General features: G+C 46.6%; 2 protein-coding genes across 4 annotated transcripts in view; one reads left to right on the top strand and one right to left on the bottom strand.

The window, feature by feature from the left end:
- The window catches only part of LOC139229076 (cryptic protein-like), a 37,323-nt gene extending 29,856 nt beyond the window's left edge, over positions 1-7,467 (bottom strand). Inside the window, exon 1 of the mRNA XM_070861071.1 lies at positions 7,158-7,467. Within this exon, the coding sequence (XP_070717172.1) occupies positions 7,158-7,467 (310 nt within the window). The remainder of the gene's footprint in view (positions 1-7,157) is intronic.
- A 2,776-nt stretch (positions 7,468-10,243) lies between these two features.
- The window catches only part of lrrc2 (leucine rich repeat containing 2), a 136,533-nt gene continuing 125,698 nt past the window's right edge, over positions 10,244-21,078 (top strand). For 2 of the 3 annotated variants that reach the window (XR_011593421.1, XM_070881946.1), the window contains exon 1: positions 10,259-10,347. Coding sequence is in view for 1 of the 3 variants with exons in the window: in XM_070881947.1 (XP_070738048.1) it covers positions 10,247-10,347 (101 nt within the window). In the remaining 2 variants the exon portion in view is untranslated. Of the gene's footprint in view, positions 10,348-21,078 lie in introns of all 3 variants that reach the window. The other variant, XM_070881947.1, reaches the window with a different exon arrangement.

The following is a 21,078-nucleotide window of genomic DNA, read 5'->3' as shown; positions in this document are numbered from 1 at the left end:
TGAACAATTTAAATTGGAGCACTGGTGACCACGGTGTTTTTGGCCATGGTGTGCGGGGAGTCCTTCTTAAGGCTCTGGCTGCTGGGGGCGCATACGAGTCCCAAATGATTGGGGGTACAGCTCCTCCAGTTACAGTCCACCGCTCCTCGAGGTACAGTCTATGGGTCTGCCACTCCAGAGACTTGGGCACATACTCTAGGCTGACTCTTCAGTGCAGTAATGAGGGAGTGTTGCACTGCTGGAGGTGCCGTCCTTCGGATGAGACATTAAACTGTCTGCCAGATCAGGTGGATGTAAAAAATGCCATGGCACAATTTTGAAGAAGAGTGTCATGTATGCAATCTTCATACAATTGTAACCTTCATGTAACTGTAACCTTCATGCAACCACACTGTATGCTGTATATATGTCCTGGAAATGCACACCTTGACCACAGGGGGTGAACTTGTGGGAGACACTCCTCACCTGGGCACTCAGGTATTTAAAGGGAGGTCCCATGCAGGGTCATCACTTCTTGGTCCTGGGAATAAAGAAAGGTCACGCTGTGACCGTGTCTGCAGTACATGCCTCGTGTGATTCAGTAGCAAGGTGCAGGGACACCACATTTGGCGACGAGAAACGGGAATCACCGAACCACAAGGATGACCACCGGTAGCACAGAGGAACATTACTGTGTGGGTGAGGACTGGGATGACTTAGTGGAAAGACTCCAGCAGAGCTTTGTTACAAAGGACTGGCTGGAAGCGGCAGCAGCTGACAAGCGGAGGGCGCATCTACTGACCAGCTGCGGACCAAAGACGTACGCGCTGATGAAAGACCTGCTCGCACCCGAGAAGCCGGCGGACAAGTCCTTCGAAGAGCTCAGCCAGCTGATCAGTGAGCATCTCAAACTGGCGAGTAGTGTACACATGGCCCGGCACCGGTTCTACACACACCGGAGTCGGGAGGGACAAAACATCTCGGACTTCGTTGCGGACCTGCGGCACTTGGCCAGTCTCTGTAAGTTCACAGACGCCTGCAGGGGGGAGATGTTAAGGGATTTCTTCATTGAGGGCATCAGTCATGCCGGGATTTTCAGAAAGCTCATAGAGACCAAGGACTTGACTTTAGAAAGGGCGGCGTTGATAGCTCAGACCTTCATGGCAGGGGAAGAGGAGACCAAGCTAATTTACCCGCGCAGCTCTGGTTCCAACGTGATGATGGACCAGGGAGTTAACATTGTGAACGCGGCTCGGGACCCCGCAGGCAGGCAAGGGCATTTTGAAACCGCCCAGGCAGCAACAGACTCTGGGGTGGACCCGCAACAGGGACAATGGAAAGGGGATCGGCAATTCACGCCATCTCGAGGAACAATGCATCCCGTGATGGGACCATTGACACCCCACCATCAGAGCGCTTAGAAACAACCAAAGGGACAATCAGAGAGGAATGCCTGGTAACAGCCCTTTTGTTAACAATAACCTCAGCTCATGCTGGAGGTGTGGGGGTAGACATACTGCGAAAAGCTGCAGGTTCCAGCAATTTATCTGTAGGAATTGCAACATCAGTGGACACTTGGCCAGAATGTGCAGGAAGGCTGTAGCGAGGCTAATCTATGAGACAGAGGAACCAGATGAGGGGTCTGCAATGCAGGATGATGCTTGGGGCAAAGACATGGATGCTGAAGTTCAGCGGGTTCATGTGGCTGACGTCCACAGCTCATGTACCAAAATGCCACCCATGATGATGAAAGTTTTATTGAATGGCATCCTGGTGCGCATGGAGCTGGACACGTGAGGCAGCCAGTCCCTTATGAGTGCCCAACAATTTGAGAGACGATGGCCACACAGAGCTAGCAGGCCAAAACTGGAACGCATTGACACGCAGCTACGGACGTACACCAAAGACATCATCCCAGTACTAGGCAGTGCAAACTTGGTGGTAACACATAATGGGTCAGAGAGCCGGCTGCCACTCTGGATTGTCCCGGGAAATGGCCCCACACTTTTGGGGAGGAGCTGGCTAGCCGAGATGAACTGGAAATGGGGGGATGTGCAGGCCATTTCATCTGTGGAGCGAAGCTCATGCTCACAAGTCCTACAGAAATTTGGGGCACTGTTTCAACCTGGTGTCGGGACTTTCAAGGGCACAAAGTAGTGATACGCATCACCCCGGACGCCAGACCAGTGCGCCACAAAGCCAGAGCGGTGCCGTATGTGATGCGTGAGACAATTGAAAGTGAATTGGATAGGCTGCTCAGAGAGGGCATAATCTCGGCAGTTGAATTCAGTGACTGGGCAAGCCCCATCGTTCCTGTTCTCAAAGCGGAAGGCTCGGTCAGGATTTGTGGTGACTACAAGCCACCATCAACCGAGTGACACTGCAGGACCAATACCCACTTCCGAGAGCGGAGGACCTTTTTGCCATGCTGGCAGGTGGCAAGCTGTTCACCAAGTTGGACCTCACTTCGGCCTACATGACTCAGGAACTGGCTGAAGAATCCAAGCTTCTGACCACTATCACGACGCACAAGGAGCAATTTATCTACAACAGGTGTCCGTTTGGCATTCGTTCGGTGGCCGCTATCTTTCAGAGGAACATGGAAAGCTTGCTCAAATCCATTCTTGGAACAATCATATTCCAAGACGACATCCTAATAACGGGTCGAGACACCGAGGAACACCTCCAAAATCTGGGGGAGGTGCTACACCGACTGGACCGGGTAGGCTTGCAGTTGAAAAAGCCCAAGTGTGTGTTTTTGGGCAGGAGAGTTGCTGCAGACGGGATCCGGCCCACCGAAGCTAAAACGGAGGCGATCCGTCGGGCGCCCAGGCCTGGCAACACATCGGAGTTGCGATCATTCCTAGACTTTTGATCTACTTCGGGAACTTTCTGCCGAACTTAAGCACATTATTGGAGCCGTTACACGTGCTCTTGCATAAAGTTTGTGAATGGTTTTGGGGGGACGGTCAAGAACAGGCTTTCAATAGAGCGCGGAACCTCCTTTGTTCTAACAAGCTGTTGACCTTGTACGACCCCTGTAAAAAACTGGTTTTAACATGTGATGCATTATCCTATGGGGTTGGGTGCGTGTTGCAGCAGAGTAATGATGATGGCTGACTCCAACCGGTGGCTTATGCCTCCAGGTCGCTCTCCGAGGCAGAGCGTGGATACGGCATGGTCGAAAAGGAAGCACTCGCTTGTGTTTATGTTGTGAAAAAGATGCACCAGTACCTTTTCGGTAGGCGGTTCGAGTTAGTAACGAACCACAAGCCGTTAACATCCCTGTTTTCCGACAGCAAGGCTGTCAATGCCAATGCGTCAGCTCGCATACAGCGATGGGCTCTCACGCTGGCTGTGTATGACTACACCATACGGCACCGGCCAAGCACCGAGAATTGCGCTGACATGCTCAGCAGGCTTTCACTGGCCATCAATGAGGGGGCGTCAGAGCAAAGCGCTGAGATGGTCATGGCCGTCGAGGCTTTTGACACCGCAGGGTCCCCCATCACAACCTGGCAGATCAAAATCTGGACCAACAGAGACCCCCTCCTATCCATGATAAAGAAATGTATTCTGACTGGGGATTGGGCGCCCGAGGAGGTCAGACCGTTTCACAGACGGATGGATGAGCTCTCCATCCAAACTGACTGCCTGCTAGGGGGCAGCTGGGTAGTCATGCCCCAGAAAGGAAGGAAAGCATTCATCAGGGAACTCCACAGCGAGCACCCTGGCATCGTGCTAATGAAGGCCATTGCCCGGTTACATGTATGGTGGCCGGGTATTAACTCAGACCTGGAACACTGGGTTCGTAGGTGCACGACATGTGCCCAGCTGGGCAATGACCCCAGGGAGGTCCCACTCAGCCCGTGGCCCTGGCCCACCAGGCCATGGTCACATATTCACGTAGACTACGCGGGCCCGTTCATGGGAAAAATGTTTCTGATCGTTATCGATGCATACTCGAAATGGATCGAGTGCATCATATTAAACTCGTGCACGACATCCATCACAGTGGAAAGTCTGTGCACGGTTTTCACGACCCACGGCTTGCCATCATTCTGGTCAGCGACAATGGCCCGTGCTTCACCAGCCATGAATTCCAGGAGTTTATGTCGGGTAATGGCATCAAACACGTCCGGACAGCGCCGTTCAAGCCGGCTTCCAATGGCCAGGCGGAACGTGTGGTCCAAGTCATAAAACAGGGCATGCTCCGTATCCAAGGACCCTCCCTTCAGCACCGCCTATCACGCCTCCTGCTGGCCTACAGGTCCCGGCCGCATTCGCTCACGGGAGTCCCGCCAGTGGAACTACTCATGAAATGCACGCTTAAAATGCGACTGTCCCTCATTCATCCAGCCCTGGCAGACATTTTTGAGGGCAAGTACCAGTCCCAAACCAAGTGCCATGATCGAAACGCAAGGAGGAGGTGTATAGAAATTGATGACCCGTTATTTGTTCTTAACCATGCTTTGGGACCCAAGTGGCTTGAGGGCACTATAATTGGCAAAGAGGGGAATAAGGTCATAGTGGTCAGACTCAACAATGGGCAGATATGCCACAAACACTTGGACCAAGTAAAGAAAAGGTTCAGCATAGACACTGAGGAACCTGAGGAAGAGCATGAGATGTTACCCACACCACTGCCAGTGGACGAGCAACAAGGACATTCACCAACATGCACAGTCCCTGCGGCCAGCCCGGACAGGCCGGAATCACCTCAGGTGACAGATATGCATGCCAAGGCTCAGCCACCAGAGCCCCAACTGTGGCGCTCCACGAGAGAGCGTCGACCACCTGAAAGACTTAACCTTTGACACAAAAAGACGTGAGGGGGGAGGTGATGTCATGTATGCAACCTTCATACAACTGTAACCTTCATGTAACTGTAACCTTTATGCAACCACACTGTACACTGTATATATGTCCTGGAAATGCACACCTTGACCACAGGGGGTGAACTTGTGGGAGACACTCCTCACCTGGGCACTCAGGTATTTAAAGGGAGATCCCACGCAGGGTCATCACTTCTTGGTCCTGGGAATAAAGAAAGGTCACGCTGTGACCGTGTCTGCAGTAGATGCCTCGTCTGATTCAGAAGCAAGGTGTAGGGACACCACAAAGAGCATCAGAGTTCTCCCTGACCAGTAAATATTCCCTTTTATTCCTTCTAACTTTCCTTTGTAGCTTTCACTGCACTTTCTATACTCCTCATGATTTTCTTTGATATTGTTAGTCCTGGCTTTATCATGTGCAGCTCTTTTTATTTGCATATTTTAATTTATAGAACCCTTTACTAACATCAATATTTGATGCACCCCATTTTCACCTTAAAAGAATAAGTTGCCCTGGATGCATTGTAAAAATCCTTCCCTACTTTGACCACATAGAATCATAGAATCATAGAAATTTACAGCACGGAAGGAGGCCATTTTGGCCCATCGTGTCCGCGCTGGCTGACCAAGAACTATTTAGCCTAATCCCACTTTCCAGCTCTTGGTCCATAGCCCTGTAGGTTATGACACTTTAAGTGCACATCCAAGTATTTTTTTAAATGTGGTGAGGGTTTCTACCTCTACCACCCTTTCAGGCAGTGAGTTCCAGACCCCCACCACCCTCTGGATGAAGAAATTTCCCCTCATATATCCTCTAAACCGCCCCCCAATTACTTTAAATCTATGTCCCCTGGTTGTCGACCCCTCTGCCAAGGGAAACAGATCCTTCCTATCCACTCTATCCAGGCCCCTCATAATTTTATACACCTCATTCAGCCTCAGCCTCCTCTGTTCCAAAGAAAACAAACCCCACATCTCCAATCTTTCTTCATGGCCAAAATTCTCCAGTCCAGGCAACATTCTTGTAAATCTCCTCTGCACCCTTTCCAGTGCAATCACATCTTTCCTGTAATGTGGTGACCAGAACTGCACACAGTACTCCAGCTGCGGCCTAACCAGTGTTTTATACAGTTCAAGCATAACCTTCCTGCTCTTGTATTCCATGCCTCAACTAATAAAGGCAAGTATTCCATATGCCTTCTTTACCACTTTATCTACCTGGCCTGCTACTTTCAGGGATCTGTGGACATGCACTCCAAGATCCCTTTGTTCCTCTACACTTTTCAGTGTTGTACCATTTAATGTATATTCCCTTGCCTTGTTAGACCTCCCCAAGTGTATTATCTCACACTTATCTGGATTGAATTCCATTTGCCATTGTTCCGCCCACCTGACCAGTACATTCATATATTCCTGCAATCTGCAGCTTTCTTCTTCATTATCGACTACACAGTCTATTTTAGCATCATCTGCAAACTTCTTAATTATGCCCCCAACATTCAAGTCCAAGTCATTGATATACACCACAAAAAGCATGGGACCCAGCACTGAGCCCTGCGGAACTCCACTAGATTCAGCCTTCCAGTCACAAAAACACCCATTAGCCTTTTCCCTTTGCTTCCTGCCTCTGAGCCAATTTTTGTATCAACTTGCCACTTTGCTCTGGATCCCATGGGCTTTTACTTTCATAACCACTCTGCCATGTGGGATCTTATCAAAAGCTTTGCTAAAATCCATATACATTACATTATACGCACTGCCCTCATTGACCCTCCTGGTTACCGCCTCGAAAAATTCAATCATGATCTTCCCTTAACAAATCCAGATCTTTCCAAATGAGGATTTATCCTGTCCCTCAGGAATTTTTCCAATCAATTTCCCTCCAGTGAGGTTAGGCTGACAGGCTTGTAATTACTCGGTCTATCCCTTTCTCCCTTTTTAAACAAAGGTACAACATTAGCAGTCCTCCAGTCCTCTGTAGGGAGGGAGGACTGTAAAATGATGGTCAGAGCCCCTGCTATTTTCTCTTTTGCTTCTCTTAACAGCCTGGGATACATTTCATCCGGGCCTGGGGATTTACCCACTTTCAATGCAGCTAAGCCCCTTAATACTTCCTCTCTCACTTTGTTTATCTCATTAGTATTTCACACGCCTCCTTCCTCATTGCAAAGTCTGCATCACCCCTCTCTTTTGTGAAAACAGATGCAAAGTATTCATTAAGAATCATACCCATATCTTCTGCCTCCACACAGATTTCCTTTTTGGTCTCTAATAGGCCCCACTCTTTCTCTAGTTATCCTCTTGCTCTTAATGTATTTATAAAGCATCTTTACTTGATTTTACTTGTCAACATTCTTTCATGCTCTCTCTTTGCTTTCCTGATATCTTTGTTAATTGCACTCCTGCACTTCTTATAATCCTCTAGAATCTCTGCAGTAGATATATTCCCACCTATCTTGAGATGGTTAGAATTAACCAATATCAATGCTCTGTTGCTCTTGGGTACCTCTCTGAACTGTTTGCAGATCTCATTCTCAATCTCATCTCCACTGTTGAGTGGCCTGTATTGTACACCAATATAACTGAACCATTTCCCTTCATATTCCTTAATTCTATTCATATAGGTTGCATCAAATGCAACTTTGTAGAACATTCTTGTGTTCTAGTAATATGATAAAATCCTTTACTAACACCGCTGTTGAACTCCGATGTATTGGGTGTCAGCCTTGGTTCAGTGGTAGCACACTGTTAGAATATTTTAAGATGATTTTAAAAAAGTCAATAAATCTCAGCATTCCTTTCTTTTAGCATTTTTAGTCGTAGAGCAAATGTGAAAGAAAAGGAAATCTTAATCCTATATCTATGTATAAACAATAGACAATTTGGAAATGCAAGAGCAGAGAATGAAAACTTCCAGATCTAGGGAACGGGATAAACATTTTGCCGAAGCATTTATTGTATTTTCAACAAAGCTTGTAATACAAAGGCAAAGGCAGAAAAATTAGAAGCTGGGTAAACATCTAAAAATGCTGCCTCAGCTAAACGTGCACCCTTTGTATTAGGTGAGCACAGACCAAGGTTGTATTATAATATAAGAATAGAACCATGTCCCCTGTAAAGATATTGTTCTCAAGGTCCAAAGTCATACAGCTGCACGAAGGGCTTGGAGGCCAGGAACTGCTCACTCCAGGATTTGTATGGTCTCCTGGGTCAGAGAACGTTCTCAAGGTAGTTGGAGCCTGAGAACCAGGTTATAATATTTGTATGTAATTTAATATAAATGCAAAACTAAATCAGTCACTATAATAAAGCTTGTTATTATAAAAACCACTTATGCGTGAATCGTAAGAGGAGTTATTGCCGCTTGACTGACAATCCCTTTATTGTGACGGTAACCACTAAGATATCCATTAATACATTCTCACTGCTGGTTTAAGCCCCACACCAGAGACTTGAGCATATGATCTAGGTTGACACTTCAGTGAAGTATTGCAGGAGTACTGCATTGTTCAGAGATGCTATCTTTTGGATGAGATGTTAAACCAAGACCCAATCTGACCTCTCAAGTGGATGGGAAAAAGATTTCAAGGCACTATTTGAAGGAGATCAGGGAATATCCCAGTGTCCTGACCAACATTGATCTATCAACCACACCACAAAAGCAGGTTATATGGTCATTTACTTCATTACTGTTTGTGGGATCTTGCTGTGTAAAAGCAGCTGCTGCATTTCCCTACATTACAACAGTGACTACATTTCATTGATTGTGAAGTGCTTTGAGACGTTGTGAGATCATGAAAGTCAATGTATAAATGCAGATTCATTCTTTCTTTCTTTATTAAGTTCCTAGTTCTGTCCAAAACTAAGTCATGCCCCCATTCTAGTTACTATGTCATATCTTTCCTGTTTGATTTTGATTACTTTGTGTATTCATGTATCTACTACTCAATTGTGAATGTTGACCATTATTCTTTGTCCAAGCTTTTTTTAATTAACTTTTTGATATCCCTAGCCCCTTCTACAACAGTGATGTAAAAAAAATATATCTTTCACTATTGGTGAGCTTTTTTCTCGTCTGGTAATATTTTTGCATTCTTTTCAGCTAAATCTTCTGCTCTCCCTCTCTACTTATCTCCTTGTCATATGAATTTAAAGCTTCCCCCACTGCTGCACTATTTACCTCTCCACAAGGATATTAGTGCCATTTTGGTTGAGGTGGATGTGCTGACTTCTCTTGTTCCAGAACTTGCTCTCACATTCCAAGAGTGTGAAATCTTCCCTGAGAAGTTCTGCCACACACTAATGTCACTATCAGATTTGTTACCCACGTATCTCTAACACATAATGGAAGAGCCTCAGTAGCATTGACATCAATATGAGCAAAAGGTCCACTGGGCCGTAGGACTTCCCTAAACTGTAAGTCTTCTATTGCCCTTTGGAGCTTTTTGATTGAGTTAAAGAAATTACCACCTATGAGTTTTGCTCTACGCAATGTTTGTAACTTTTCTGCTGTGTTCGTTTAAAGTACAAGTTTCTGTTTTCATAAAATCAAAAATAAATCACTAAAAAAAACAAAGGGCTGATTTTCTTGTCAGGTATAATGGAATTAGAACTTTAGGAGGTGGGACTTCTGCCTGGTCTTTGCCTGGAACCCGAACCCAAGCCTATTTCCATGGTCAGGGTAACTTATATGTGTAGGGCTGTCCCTGGACTTGGTGTGGCATCTGATTACTGCCACACATGTGACAGCCTAGGGTGACAGGCAACGTCAGCTGAAGGAATTTTAAAAAAGTAATTCAATTAAAAAAAAATTACCTTTTTGACTAAGGCAATTAATCACTCCTAATACAACACACCTAACATCATTTCTGGTAGAAAATCCCAGAAATGGCATGGCTGTAAAGCGAAACCAGTGGAACAGCTCACCGCAAAATAATCCTTCCCTGTCCGCAACAAGTTACTAACCAGGAAAATCAGCCACACAGAAATCACTGATCCATTTAGAAAAAAATGGAACTCATAATAAACATCAATATTGTTTGTGTGCTTTAAATCATTGAATGCTGGCACAATATTCAAGAGTAACATATTCTCAATAATGCTGCAATGGCTTCTGCAATGTCAAGCTACTGTGCAACATTGCAAAAGCTATGAAACGGATCTGGATAAAAATGTGTAATCTCAGATGGGATATGACAAGAAAGCACAGCATGCCATGATTGTTTCTCAGCTTGATATCCCCATGTCAGTTCAGTTGACAGTTTGACCTTTGAGGCTCTGTTTTGATCCACGTGTTTTGGATGTTTCATGGAACACGTGTATCTGGTGTACAGCTTTCAGATTGGATCAACAGAATACAAAAATAGTACATTACAGCAACCGAGAGTAGAGTCACACTGGAGGTTTGGCAACTCTGACCTACCAAGCAGAGGATGCATGACAGAGAAACTATAAACACTGAGGTACGTATCAAAACTGAACTGAAACAGAAAAGTCTGGAAAGTTCAGCAAGCAAAACATTGTTTTCAATTTGGTAAGTAAAAAGGTTAACACAGATAAGCTGATATTATGTTGTAATGTTCTGATGATGACAATGATCACGTTATATTGTATTTCAAAGCTCAATTCAGCCTAATTTAATTAACTGGGATTCAGCATCATGGCTTATGCTTAATCAGAGAGTTTGATACCAAGGAAATGCTATGATGTTATGTTACTTGAAGTGGGATTATCAATTCCTAGTTTTAATCTTAATTTTAAATTGGAACTGGAATAATCTGGATTGGAATCAATCCGGACTGTGACTGAAAATTATTTGGGAAAATCTAAAACTTGTGCTAATGTGGTTGATTTAGATTTGCATGTGTTGGCTGAAAAGTTTGGAGGGAAAGGAATTTAATTCTGGCAGCAATGTTGGAATATGGTATCCAATCCCTCTTTGTTTAACTTTTTAATGTGTTAATCCGCATTAGACTATTGGGCTAAGAGTTCATGGCGTCACGGTGGGATGTGTATATAAATCTGATACAGATGGCCTAGAGAAAAGTATGCAGTTTTGTAGTGTATATCTCTCTGTCCAATTAATGTTAATCTAGTAAGGAATGTGGTTTCAGGGTCTTTATGATTAAATAGGATATACAGCACAGAAACAGGCCATGCGGCCCAACCAGTCCATGCCGGCGTTTATGCTCCACTCGAGCTTCCTCCTGTCTTTCCTTATCTAACTCTATCGGCATAACCCTCTGTTCCCTTCTCCCTCATGTGCTTAACTAGCCTCCCCTTAAATGCATCGATACTAGTCGCTTCAACCACTCCCTGTGGTAACAAGTTCCATATTCTCACCACTCTCTGAATAAAGAAGTGTCTTCTGAATTCCCTATTTGATTTCTTGGTGCATATCTTATATTGACAGCCTTTAGTTTTTCTCTTCCTCACAAGTGGAAATACTCTGGGGGCGAAATTGCCCTTTTTTATAGCCGGGGGCGCTACCGCCTCCCGGGAAATTGCCCCGGAGGTTTGGGAGGCACTGTCCCGGCAGCACCACGCCGCACCCTGTGGTTAGCACCCCAGGCCACTGCGCAAACGGTGATGATGTCATCACAGCGACCCCTATGTCAACCCTTTAATAGCCCACGGAGGAAATTGCCCCATGGGCCTCGAGGCTGGCATAGACAGATGTCAATACAAGCTTCGCGGGTCGCGACGCTGGCGGACAACCGCTCTCGGGGAGCTCCTTAAAGGGGAGGCCCGCAACGCCCCGGGCTGCCATCTTTTTTTGTCTGGCAACTCTTGGGTCGGCTTGACCATGGCAGCCCTAGCGTGGTCCAGCCCGGCACTCCATCCTCGGTACCCGGCTGCTGGCCCAGTCGCACGCTACCCTAGTGGCCCAGTGGAGGTCATCAGAGGATGTGCAGAGTGCGAACCGACCCTCCCCTTTAATCGAGTTGAAGAGCATTAGCGCTATGCGGAGCTTCCGTGTAGCGCTTCCCTCAATGCACCAGCAGCGCCCCGGTTACCGCCCCCAAAGGAAGCTTCCTTTCAGGGACGGTAAGGGCAATTCCGCGGCAGGGGTGAAACTTCTGCGCTGGGCACAGGAAGTCCCAGCCCCAGAAGGTTACTGCCCCCAATCGGGAGCAAGGCAATTCCCCCCCCCCCCCCCCCCCAGCCTGTTCATCCTTTCCTGATAGTTATAACCTCACATTTCTGGTATTAACCTTGTAAATCTTTCTTGCACCCTCTGCAGTGCCTTTATGGTGACCAGAATTATACACAATGGAGTATTGTGGTCTTACCAAGGTTCAATACAAGTTTAGCATAACTTCTCTACTTTTCAATTCTATACCTCTAAAAATAAACCCTAGTGCTTGGTTGCTTTTTTATGGCCTTATTAACCTGTGTCACTACGTTTAGTGATTTGTGCATATGTACTCTGAGATCTCTTTGCTCTTCTCCCCCATTTAGATCCTTATTTTCCAATGTGACCTCCATATTTTTCTTACCGAAATGTAATACCTGTGATAATATGTGCTGAAATTCATTTGCCAAATATATGCCCATTCTGCACGTTTATTAATGTCTTCTTGTAATTTGTTCCAGTCATCCTCAGTATTGACTGTCCCCCCCAATTCGGTGTCATCCGCAAATTTAAAAACTATGTTTTAGATTCCAAAGTCTAAATCGTTAATATAAATTATGAACAACATTGTTCCCAGCACTGAATTTTGTGGGAGCCCACTTTTCCACCTCCTGCCACTCTGAAGTCAGCTAGAAACCAAAAATATAAAAATTAATAGTCATCATGGATGTCAAAAGGGAAAGTCTTGCTTGATTAACTCATTGAATTCTTTGAAGAGGTAACAGAGAGAGTAGACAAGGATAGTGCAGTAGATGTAAATTATCTAGATTTCCAAAAGGTCTTCGATAAGGTACCACATAATAGACTAATGAATAAGGTCAGGGAATGCAAAGTCAGAAGAAATGTAACAGAGTGGATAGCTGGGTGGGACTGCAATTGCCCAGTTCCATTCTTATTTATCTAATCATAGCCAGAGAATCACCTGCAATGGCTTTTCTTCCTGCTCCCGCATTGTTACCTCTGGTGTCCCCCAAGGATCTATCCTTGGTTGGCACCCTCCTATTTCTTATCTACATACTGCCCCTTGATGACATCATTGGAAAACACAGCGTTAGTTTCCACATGTACGCTGCTAATACCCAGCTCTACCTCACTTCTCTCGACCCTTCCACCATCCCTAAATTGTCAGACTGCTTGTCTGACATCCATGGATATGTGGCCGGAAGCTCATCTCAGGGCCAAATATGACACCAAGGTTGCAAACAGTGTGGTTCAGCCTCAGACAGATGTTAGGGAGAGAGATGGAGTCAGTGGCTAGGGACCGGAGTTTGTGGCGGGAACCAAAAGCAATGACTTCGGTCTTCCCAATAATTAATTGGAGAAAATTACTGCTCCTCCAGTAATGTGGCAGGGGCGGAAACCTGATTGGAGGGATTCAAACATAGAGTTGTGAGAAACATGGTCACGGATTTGGGACGCGACAACATGCTCAAGGATTTTGGAGAGGAAAGGGGTTTGGAGATTGGGTGGTAGTTTGCAAGGACGGAGGGGTCAAGGGTCGTTTTTTTGAGGAGAGGGGTGATGACGGCAGATTTGAGGGAGAGGGGGACAGTACCTGAGGAGAGAAAACCGTTAACAATGTCAGCTAACATGGGAGCCAGAAACAGAAGTTGGGTGGTCAGCAGTTTGGTGGGAACAGGGTCGAGGGAGCAGGAAGTGGGTCTCATTGACAAGATGAGCTCGGAAAGGTCAAGAGGGACAATCAGAGAGAAACTGGAGAAAGATGTGAGGTCAGGGCTAGGGCAGGGGAGGTCCTTAGAGGAAGTTTCGCCCGGTGGGCTAGGGGAAGGAAGGGTAGAGACAGAGGCAGCAGAATGGATGGTCTCAATCTTAGAGACAAAGAAGTCCATGAGCTCCTCACACTTGTTGTCGGAGGTGAGGGTGGAGGGGACAGGGGAGAGAAGGCTGAAGTAGATGGCTAGCAGCAGAGAATAGAATTCAGCTTTTATCTTTACATTCCAGAATGATTCTGGAATAGTGAGCAATTTGGCAGATGAGAGCAGGACCCAATAATGCTTTATGTGGTCCAGCCAGATCTGGCGGTGAATGGTTAAACCAGTTGGCTGCCATATCCATTCAAGTCTGCGCCCCTTGGACTTGAGGGAGTGAAGATGAGGGCCGTACCAGGGGGAACGGCCAGGGTGAGACAGGACGGCAGGTTTGGCCTCACCATGGTTACATTTACGTCACTTGATGCTGCACATCCTGGCTGCCACATGATGCGCCAGATTGGCACCACCCCACACCAAGATCATAAAGCCCAAGCCATTCCTTTCACACACATCACCATTGGCGGGGGAGGAGGAGGGGGTGCTATCGGTATGTCTCACTATTCATTGTAACTTACTAAGCCACTTCCAAAGGGTAAAGTGCTGAAAATAAAGATTTCAATGTTTGACAACATATTAGCAGAAACTTTACATCAGCATTGGCAATAACATCCAAGTGCCTACCCTTGTATGTTGTTAGTTGGTATGATTGGACAAGGATGAGGGTGAGTGTGAGGGGTGACTAGTGAGATGGGGATGTGATAATGTAGATAGAGAGAGAGGGATGGGTGGAGGTGCAAGATAAGTTGGTGTGAGTAAGGATGTACAGGAGTAGGGTGGTGAAGGCAAAGTGATAGGGGTGTGATGGGTGGCACAGCAGGGTGAGGTTGAGTGTGGCTTTGCAGTAACGTTTCGTGATCTACTGAGACCATTGAAAGGTTTGCGCCACTGCACCCAGCTCAACCTGATGACATCCTTGCTTGTGTCCTCCTGTACAATCTGCAACCAAGCTGCGTTGGTGTCCTGAGGAGGTTTCTTCCGCCATGGGCAGGGAAGAGCACCTACATAAGAACATAAGAAATAGGAGCAAGAGTAGGCTATACAGCCCCTCAAGCCTGCTCACTATGCAGTCTCCTCTACATTGGAGAGACCAAGCACAGATTGGGTGATTGCTTTGCTGATCACCTCCTTTCTGTCCGCAGCTGTGACCCTGAGCTTCTGGCTGACTGCCACTTTAATTCTCTGTCCCACTCTGACCTCTCTCTCCCTGGCCTTCGATACTGTTCCGATAATGCTCAACCCAAGCTTGAGGAACAATTGCTGAACTTTCTACTAAGCAGTTTACAGTCTTCTAGCCTTACCTCTGAGTCGGAAGGTTGTGGGTTCAAGTCCCACTCCAGGAACTTGAGCACAAAAATCTAGGTGCAGTGCTGAGGGAGTGCTGCACTGTTGGAGGCGCTGTCTTTCGGATGTGACGTTAAACCAAGGTCCCGTCTACCCTCTCAGGTGGACGTAAAAAATCCCATGGCACTATTTCGAAAAAGAGCAGGGGAGTTATCCCCGGTGACATGGCCAATATTTATCCCTCAATCAACATAACAAAAACAGTTTATCTGGTCATTATCACATTGCTGTATGTAGGAGTTTGCTATGCGCAAGTTGGCTGCCGCATTTCCCACATTACAACAGTGACTACACTCCAAAAGTACTTCATTGGCTGCAAAGCACTTTGAGATGTCTTGTGGTCATGAAAGGCACTATATAAATGCAAGTCTTTCTTTTTACCATTGATTTTAACAACTTTTGACCTTAAACAAGGGTTTGATAAGGCAGATGCAGAGAGGATGTTGCCACTCACAGGGGAATCTAGAACTAGGGAGCATAGTTTCAGAATAAGGGGTCGTCCACTTAAAACTGATATGAGAAGGAATTTCTTCTCTCAGAGGGTTGTAAATCTGTGGAACTCTCTGCCCCAGAGAGATGTGGAGGCTGGGTCATTGAATATATTTAAGGTGGAGATCGACAGATTTTTGAGCGATAAGAGAGTAAAGGGTTATGGGGGAGCGGGCAGGGAAGTGGAGCTAAGCCTATGATCAGATCAGCCATCAACATAGGCAGTCTCTTGAAATCGAGGAAGACTTGCTTCCACTCTTAAAGTGAGTTCTCAGGTGGTTGAGCAGCCCAATACGGGACCTACAGTCTCTGTCACAGGTGGGACAGACAGTGGTTGAAAGAAAGGGTGGGTGGGGAGCCTGGTTTGCCGCAAGCTCCTTCCGCTGTCTACATTTGATTTCTGCATGTTGTCGGCGATGAGACTCAAAGTGTTCAGTGCCCTCCCGGATGCTCTTCCTCCACTTTGGGCGGTCATAAGAACATAAGAATATAAGAATTAGGAACAGGAGTAGGCCATCTAGCCCCTCGAGCCTGCTCCGCCATTCAACAAGATCATGGCTGACCTGGCCGAGGACTCAGCTCCACTTAGCCACCCGCTCCCCGTAACCCTTAATCTCTGGTCTTGGGCCAGAGATTCCCAGATGCCAGTGGGGATGTTGCACATTATCAAGAAGGCTTTGAGGGTGTCCTTGAATAATTTCCTCTGCCCACCTGGGGCTCGCTTGCCATGTCGGAGCTCCGAGTAGAGCGCTTGCTTAGGGAGTCTCATGTCGGGCATGTGGATGATGTGGTCCGCCCAACGGAGCTGGTCGAGCGTGGTCAATGCTTTGATGCTGGGGATGTTGGCCTGAGCGAGAACTTGGTGTATCCTCCCAGTGGATTTGCAGGATCTTGCAGAGGCAGCAGCGGTGGTACTTCTTCAGTGCTTTGAGATGTCTGCTGTATATAGTCCACGTCTCTGAGTCATATAGGAGGGCGGGTATCACTACTGCCCTGTAGATCATAAGCTTGGTGCCAGATTTGAGGTCCTGGTCTTTAAAACACTCTCTTCCTCAGGCGACCAAAGGCTGCGCTGGTACACTGGAGGCGGTGCTGGACCTCATCATTGATGTCTGTCCTTGCTGATAGTAGGCTCCTAAGATATGGAAAATAGTCAATGTTGTCCAAGGCCTCACCGTAGATTTTGAAGACCGGGGTGGAGTGCCGTGTGGCGGGGCAGGTTGGTGGAGGACCTTTGTCTGACAGATGTTTAGTGTAAGACCCATGCTTTCGTACGCCTTGGTGAAGGTGTTGACGATGGCTTGGAGTTCGGCATCTGAGTGTGCAGACACAGATAGAACCAGTGGGAACTTGTTCAACCATCGCCACCTCCAGGCTAGATCCAAGCTCATCCCATCCTCTGTCATCAGATCAGTCTCATCGCCGAGAAGATGCAGAAATCAAGAGCAGGCAGCGGGAAGAGCATGTGGCAAACCAGTCCCACCCACCCTTTCTCTCAACGACTATCTGTCCCACCCTGTGACAGAGGCTGTCTCGTATTGGACCGTTCAGCCACCTAAGGACTCATTTTTAGAGTGGAAGCAAGTCTTCCTCCATTCCGAGGGACTGCCTATGATGATGATAATGATGATGCATGGCGGAGCAGGCTCGAAGGGTCAAATTGTCTACTCCTGCTCCTATTTCTTATGTTCTTATGTTCTTAACATTGTTCCCATCTTCTCTTGGACACCAGGTGCTGGTAATGTAAGATGGGTTCACCAGAGCTGCTTGGAATGGGGGAGGTGTAGGATGGTGCTTGGGATGGGCATCCCCTATCGGTACATGGTCTGCCTCCCTGGGATCTACCTGCCTTTCTTCCACCATTTTTCTGGGCCACAGGAGCCTTCAGGCAGCAATCAGGAGCAGTAATAAAGATGTAATATGCTGGAAATACATAGAACGTGCATCAGCATCTGAAAGAAAAAAATATAGGTTTTTGTTGAGGGTGAAGACCCTTCACTGGATCAGGATTAGGAACCCTGGCTGATTTATTTGCTCTCCCTTGCAAAAATAATGCTGAGGACCACTGAGGACAACTGTAGCAGCCCAACCTCTGTCCGGGTGGAGACTGAATAACTCAGCCCGGACGAAGGGTCAAACCTGGGACTTTAGGAGACAAAATTATAAAATTAAAGAGTGATCTAAACATGTGCTGTAAATGTGAGAAGAGCGCTTATGTTTCCATTTTTTCCGTTTTGACACTTGATCCTTTTGAACCCCAAGAATAGATTAGCGCCTTGGAATAAATCCACGCTCTCTGTAATTAAAGACAAATGGACCAAACATTCTTTTAAATAATTTTTACCTTTCTCTGCCATTTTCTCTCCCCTCTTGAAAGCATTGACTTCATGTTGGCTCCATCCAGATACCTGGCTCAAGTCATCATTGTTCTTTTGTCAAAACCTTGATAGTGAGTATCAGCAGCATATTCAACTGTAGAAAGACATCACAGCCAAGCTGATCCTGTCCTCAGCCTAGTCCACACATGCATATTTCTTGCAGGGGCTCACTGCTTAGCAATTAGGAATGGGAAATCTGGCCAATTTTCCCTTCCTTAACCCAGAGTGTCCAAGATCAATTGTAGTTTCCCTTCTGCCAACCCCAAGAGAGATTAGCTAATTCAGGACAGATCCAGAATCATACCTGGAACTTTGCCGCTCAGCTATTCACTGCAGTAAGCCTGCTGAACCACTGAGGCGACCAATACCGAAATTCTGAACAGAATTATTTGGCCGAGGCACTGCTGCTTTTGTCCATTCCAGGTTTATGAGGTAAGCTGGCAGTTGAACTGACAGCTGACATAGTAGTTTGACATTGACAGAAGGGTGTTAACCTTGGGATACAATTACTGGAGAAAGGTTAACTGTAGAAAAATTCTGTGACCAGTATAAACTGTATTTTATTTGAAAGAAAAAAAATGAGAGATTTGCATTTATATAGTGGCTTAGCACAACTCAAAAGGCTTCATATGTAATGAATGACTTTGATGTGCAGTGATTGTTGTTACATAAGCAAAGGGAGCAAAAAGTTTCTACACAGAAGACCTTACAATACTTAATCTGTTCATTAATGATGTTAGTTATTGGGAGAACTCCTTTCTTTGTGTTGTGGACATTTAACATGTACCTGTACAGAACAGAAATGGGGCTTCGTTTAACAATTCACCTGAAGAACAGCATCTGAGACTCCCTCAAAACTGTATTGAAGTATCAACCTAGATATGAGCTCAAATGCTTTCAGTTTTGGGAACCGCACCTTAGGAAGGACATATTGGACTTGGTGCAAGTACTGCGCAGATTCATCAGAATTATACCGGGCCTCAAAGGGTTAAATTATAAAGAAAAGTTGGATAATCTTGGTTATTTCTATTCCTTTGAATTTAAATGGTTGAGGGGTGATCTAATCAAGGTTTTTAAATGATAAAGGAATTTGATAGGGGAGACACAGAGGCCACGATTTCGGCAACAGTGGTGAGACCGGTGCGGACGACATTGTGGCATGTGAGGAACATGCTCCCGGCTCCATCCCATCCTCTCAACATAACGGTTTGCATCATCATATGGGTTCCTGAAAGAGACCATGGCCAACTTTTTTTTGACAGTTGTTCTGTCAGTGTTCCACAGCATTGAGCTGCTGCATACACTGACAAGCACTGCACAAAGGTGCACGGCTGCACCCAGGCTCTCCCACGACTCTCTCCAGAGCACATAGAGAAGTCCTCTTCCCTTCCAATGGACAGAAGAGACATCCCCAAGACACCAATGCAGCTTGGTTGCTCATTGCACAGGAGGGCACAAGTAGGGATGTCGTCAGGAGGACCTGGCTGCAGTGGTGTAAACCTTTCAATGATCTCAGTAGATCATGAAACGTTACTGCAAAGCCGCACTCAATCTCATCCTACTGTGCCACTCATCACATCCCCATCATTCTGCCTTCCCTACCCTATCCCTGCCCTTACTCACATCAACTTACCTTGCAACCCACCCATCCCTCTCTCTCTATATATACATTATCACTTCCCCATCTCACTAACCACCCCTCATACTCATCCTCATCTTTATCCAATCATACCAAATAACAACACACAAGGGTAAGTACTTGAGTGTTTTAGTCAATATACATGTAGAATTTCTGCTAATGAGTTGTCAAACATTGAAATCTTTATTTTGAACACTTTGGTGGAGAAATTTGGTTGCGCCTTATTTGGGGCGGTAACCCAGGCGGAGTCGTAATTTTAGTGCCTTGAAAACGTTTGTGTCTTCCGCCGAGAAATTCGTCAGATTCGGTTGAAGAGCTGAGAGGGGTGCTAAATCAGCCGTTCCAGCTAGAGGGCGTGATAACGCAAGTTTGGTCAGTAAATGTGGTGGACCCATTACAAGTCAGACCCCGGGAACAGCCGAGTCTTAAAGGCGCGGCAACTCAAGTTTGCGCATGCGCAGTTCCATCTCCACAGGGTCTTCAGAGCACGAAAATGGAGGAGCAAGGAGGATGGCAGCTATTTCCCCGTTTCTTGCCCACTGCCCTTGATGCCTTGCTGGAGACAGTGGAGAGTCGCTGGAGTGCCCTCCAGCCTGGAAAGGGGATGAATGCGAGCGCCTTGGGATTTCAGAAGGCTCTGGAGGGAGGTGGTTGAGCACGTTACAGCCTGGAGCTCAGTGCCCACAACAGCGACCCAATGTTGCAATACATTCAACGGCCTTACTATGGTCATCAGGGTGAGTACCCTTTCCATTCACCTGATGCAGCAGTAGCCATTGAGAGGTAGACCAAGATCACGCGACACCTGCATTCTGCCATGTCGTCAGAGCGTACTGGCATCAATACACTGTTTGCTCTGATGCAGGGTCAAATTAATGCCACGCAAGCACTGACTGCTACCATTGTGTCTGGAGCCCCATCAGTCCAACGGGGAGCTAACGGTGCCAAAGTAGGCCAGCAATCTGCGCTCGCCCACATTGCTCCGGATGCTGAGGCTCTGCCCCGGGGGAGTGGCAGGCCATCGGTCGAAATGGAACGTGATGTCCTCTCTCAGGAGGACATAGAAACATAGAAACATAGAAATAGGTGCAGGAGTAGGCCATTCGGCCCTTCGAGCCTGCACCGCCATTCAATGAGTTCATGGCTGAACATGCAACTTCAGTACCCCATTCCTGCTTTCTCACCATATCCCTTGATTCCCCTAGGAGTAAGGACTTCATCTAACTCCTTTTTGAATATATTTAGTGAATTGGCCTCAACAACTTTCTGTGGTAGAGAATTCCACAGGTTCACCACTCTCTGGGTGAAGAAATTCCTCCTCATCTCAGTCCTAAATGGCTTCCCCCTTATCCTTAGACTGTGACCCCTGGTTCTGGACTTCCCCAACATTGGGAACATTCTTCCTGCATCTAACCTGTCTAACCCCGTCAGAATTTTAAACGTTTCTATG

The sequence above is a fragment of the Pristiophorus japonicus genome, chromosome 1, assembly GCF_044704955.1.
Source record: "Pristiophorus japonicus isolate sPriJap1 chromosome 1, sPriJap1.hap1, whole genome shotgun sequence".
In the NCBI taxonomy this organism is placed as follows: Eukaryota; Metazoa; Chordata; class Chondrichthyes; family Pristiophoridae; genus Pristiophorus; species Pristiophorus japonicus.
This window is presented reverse-complemented; position numbering and strand designations above follow the sequence as displayed.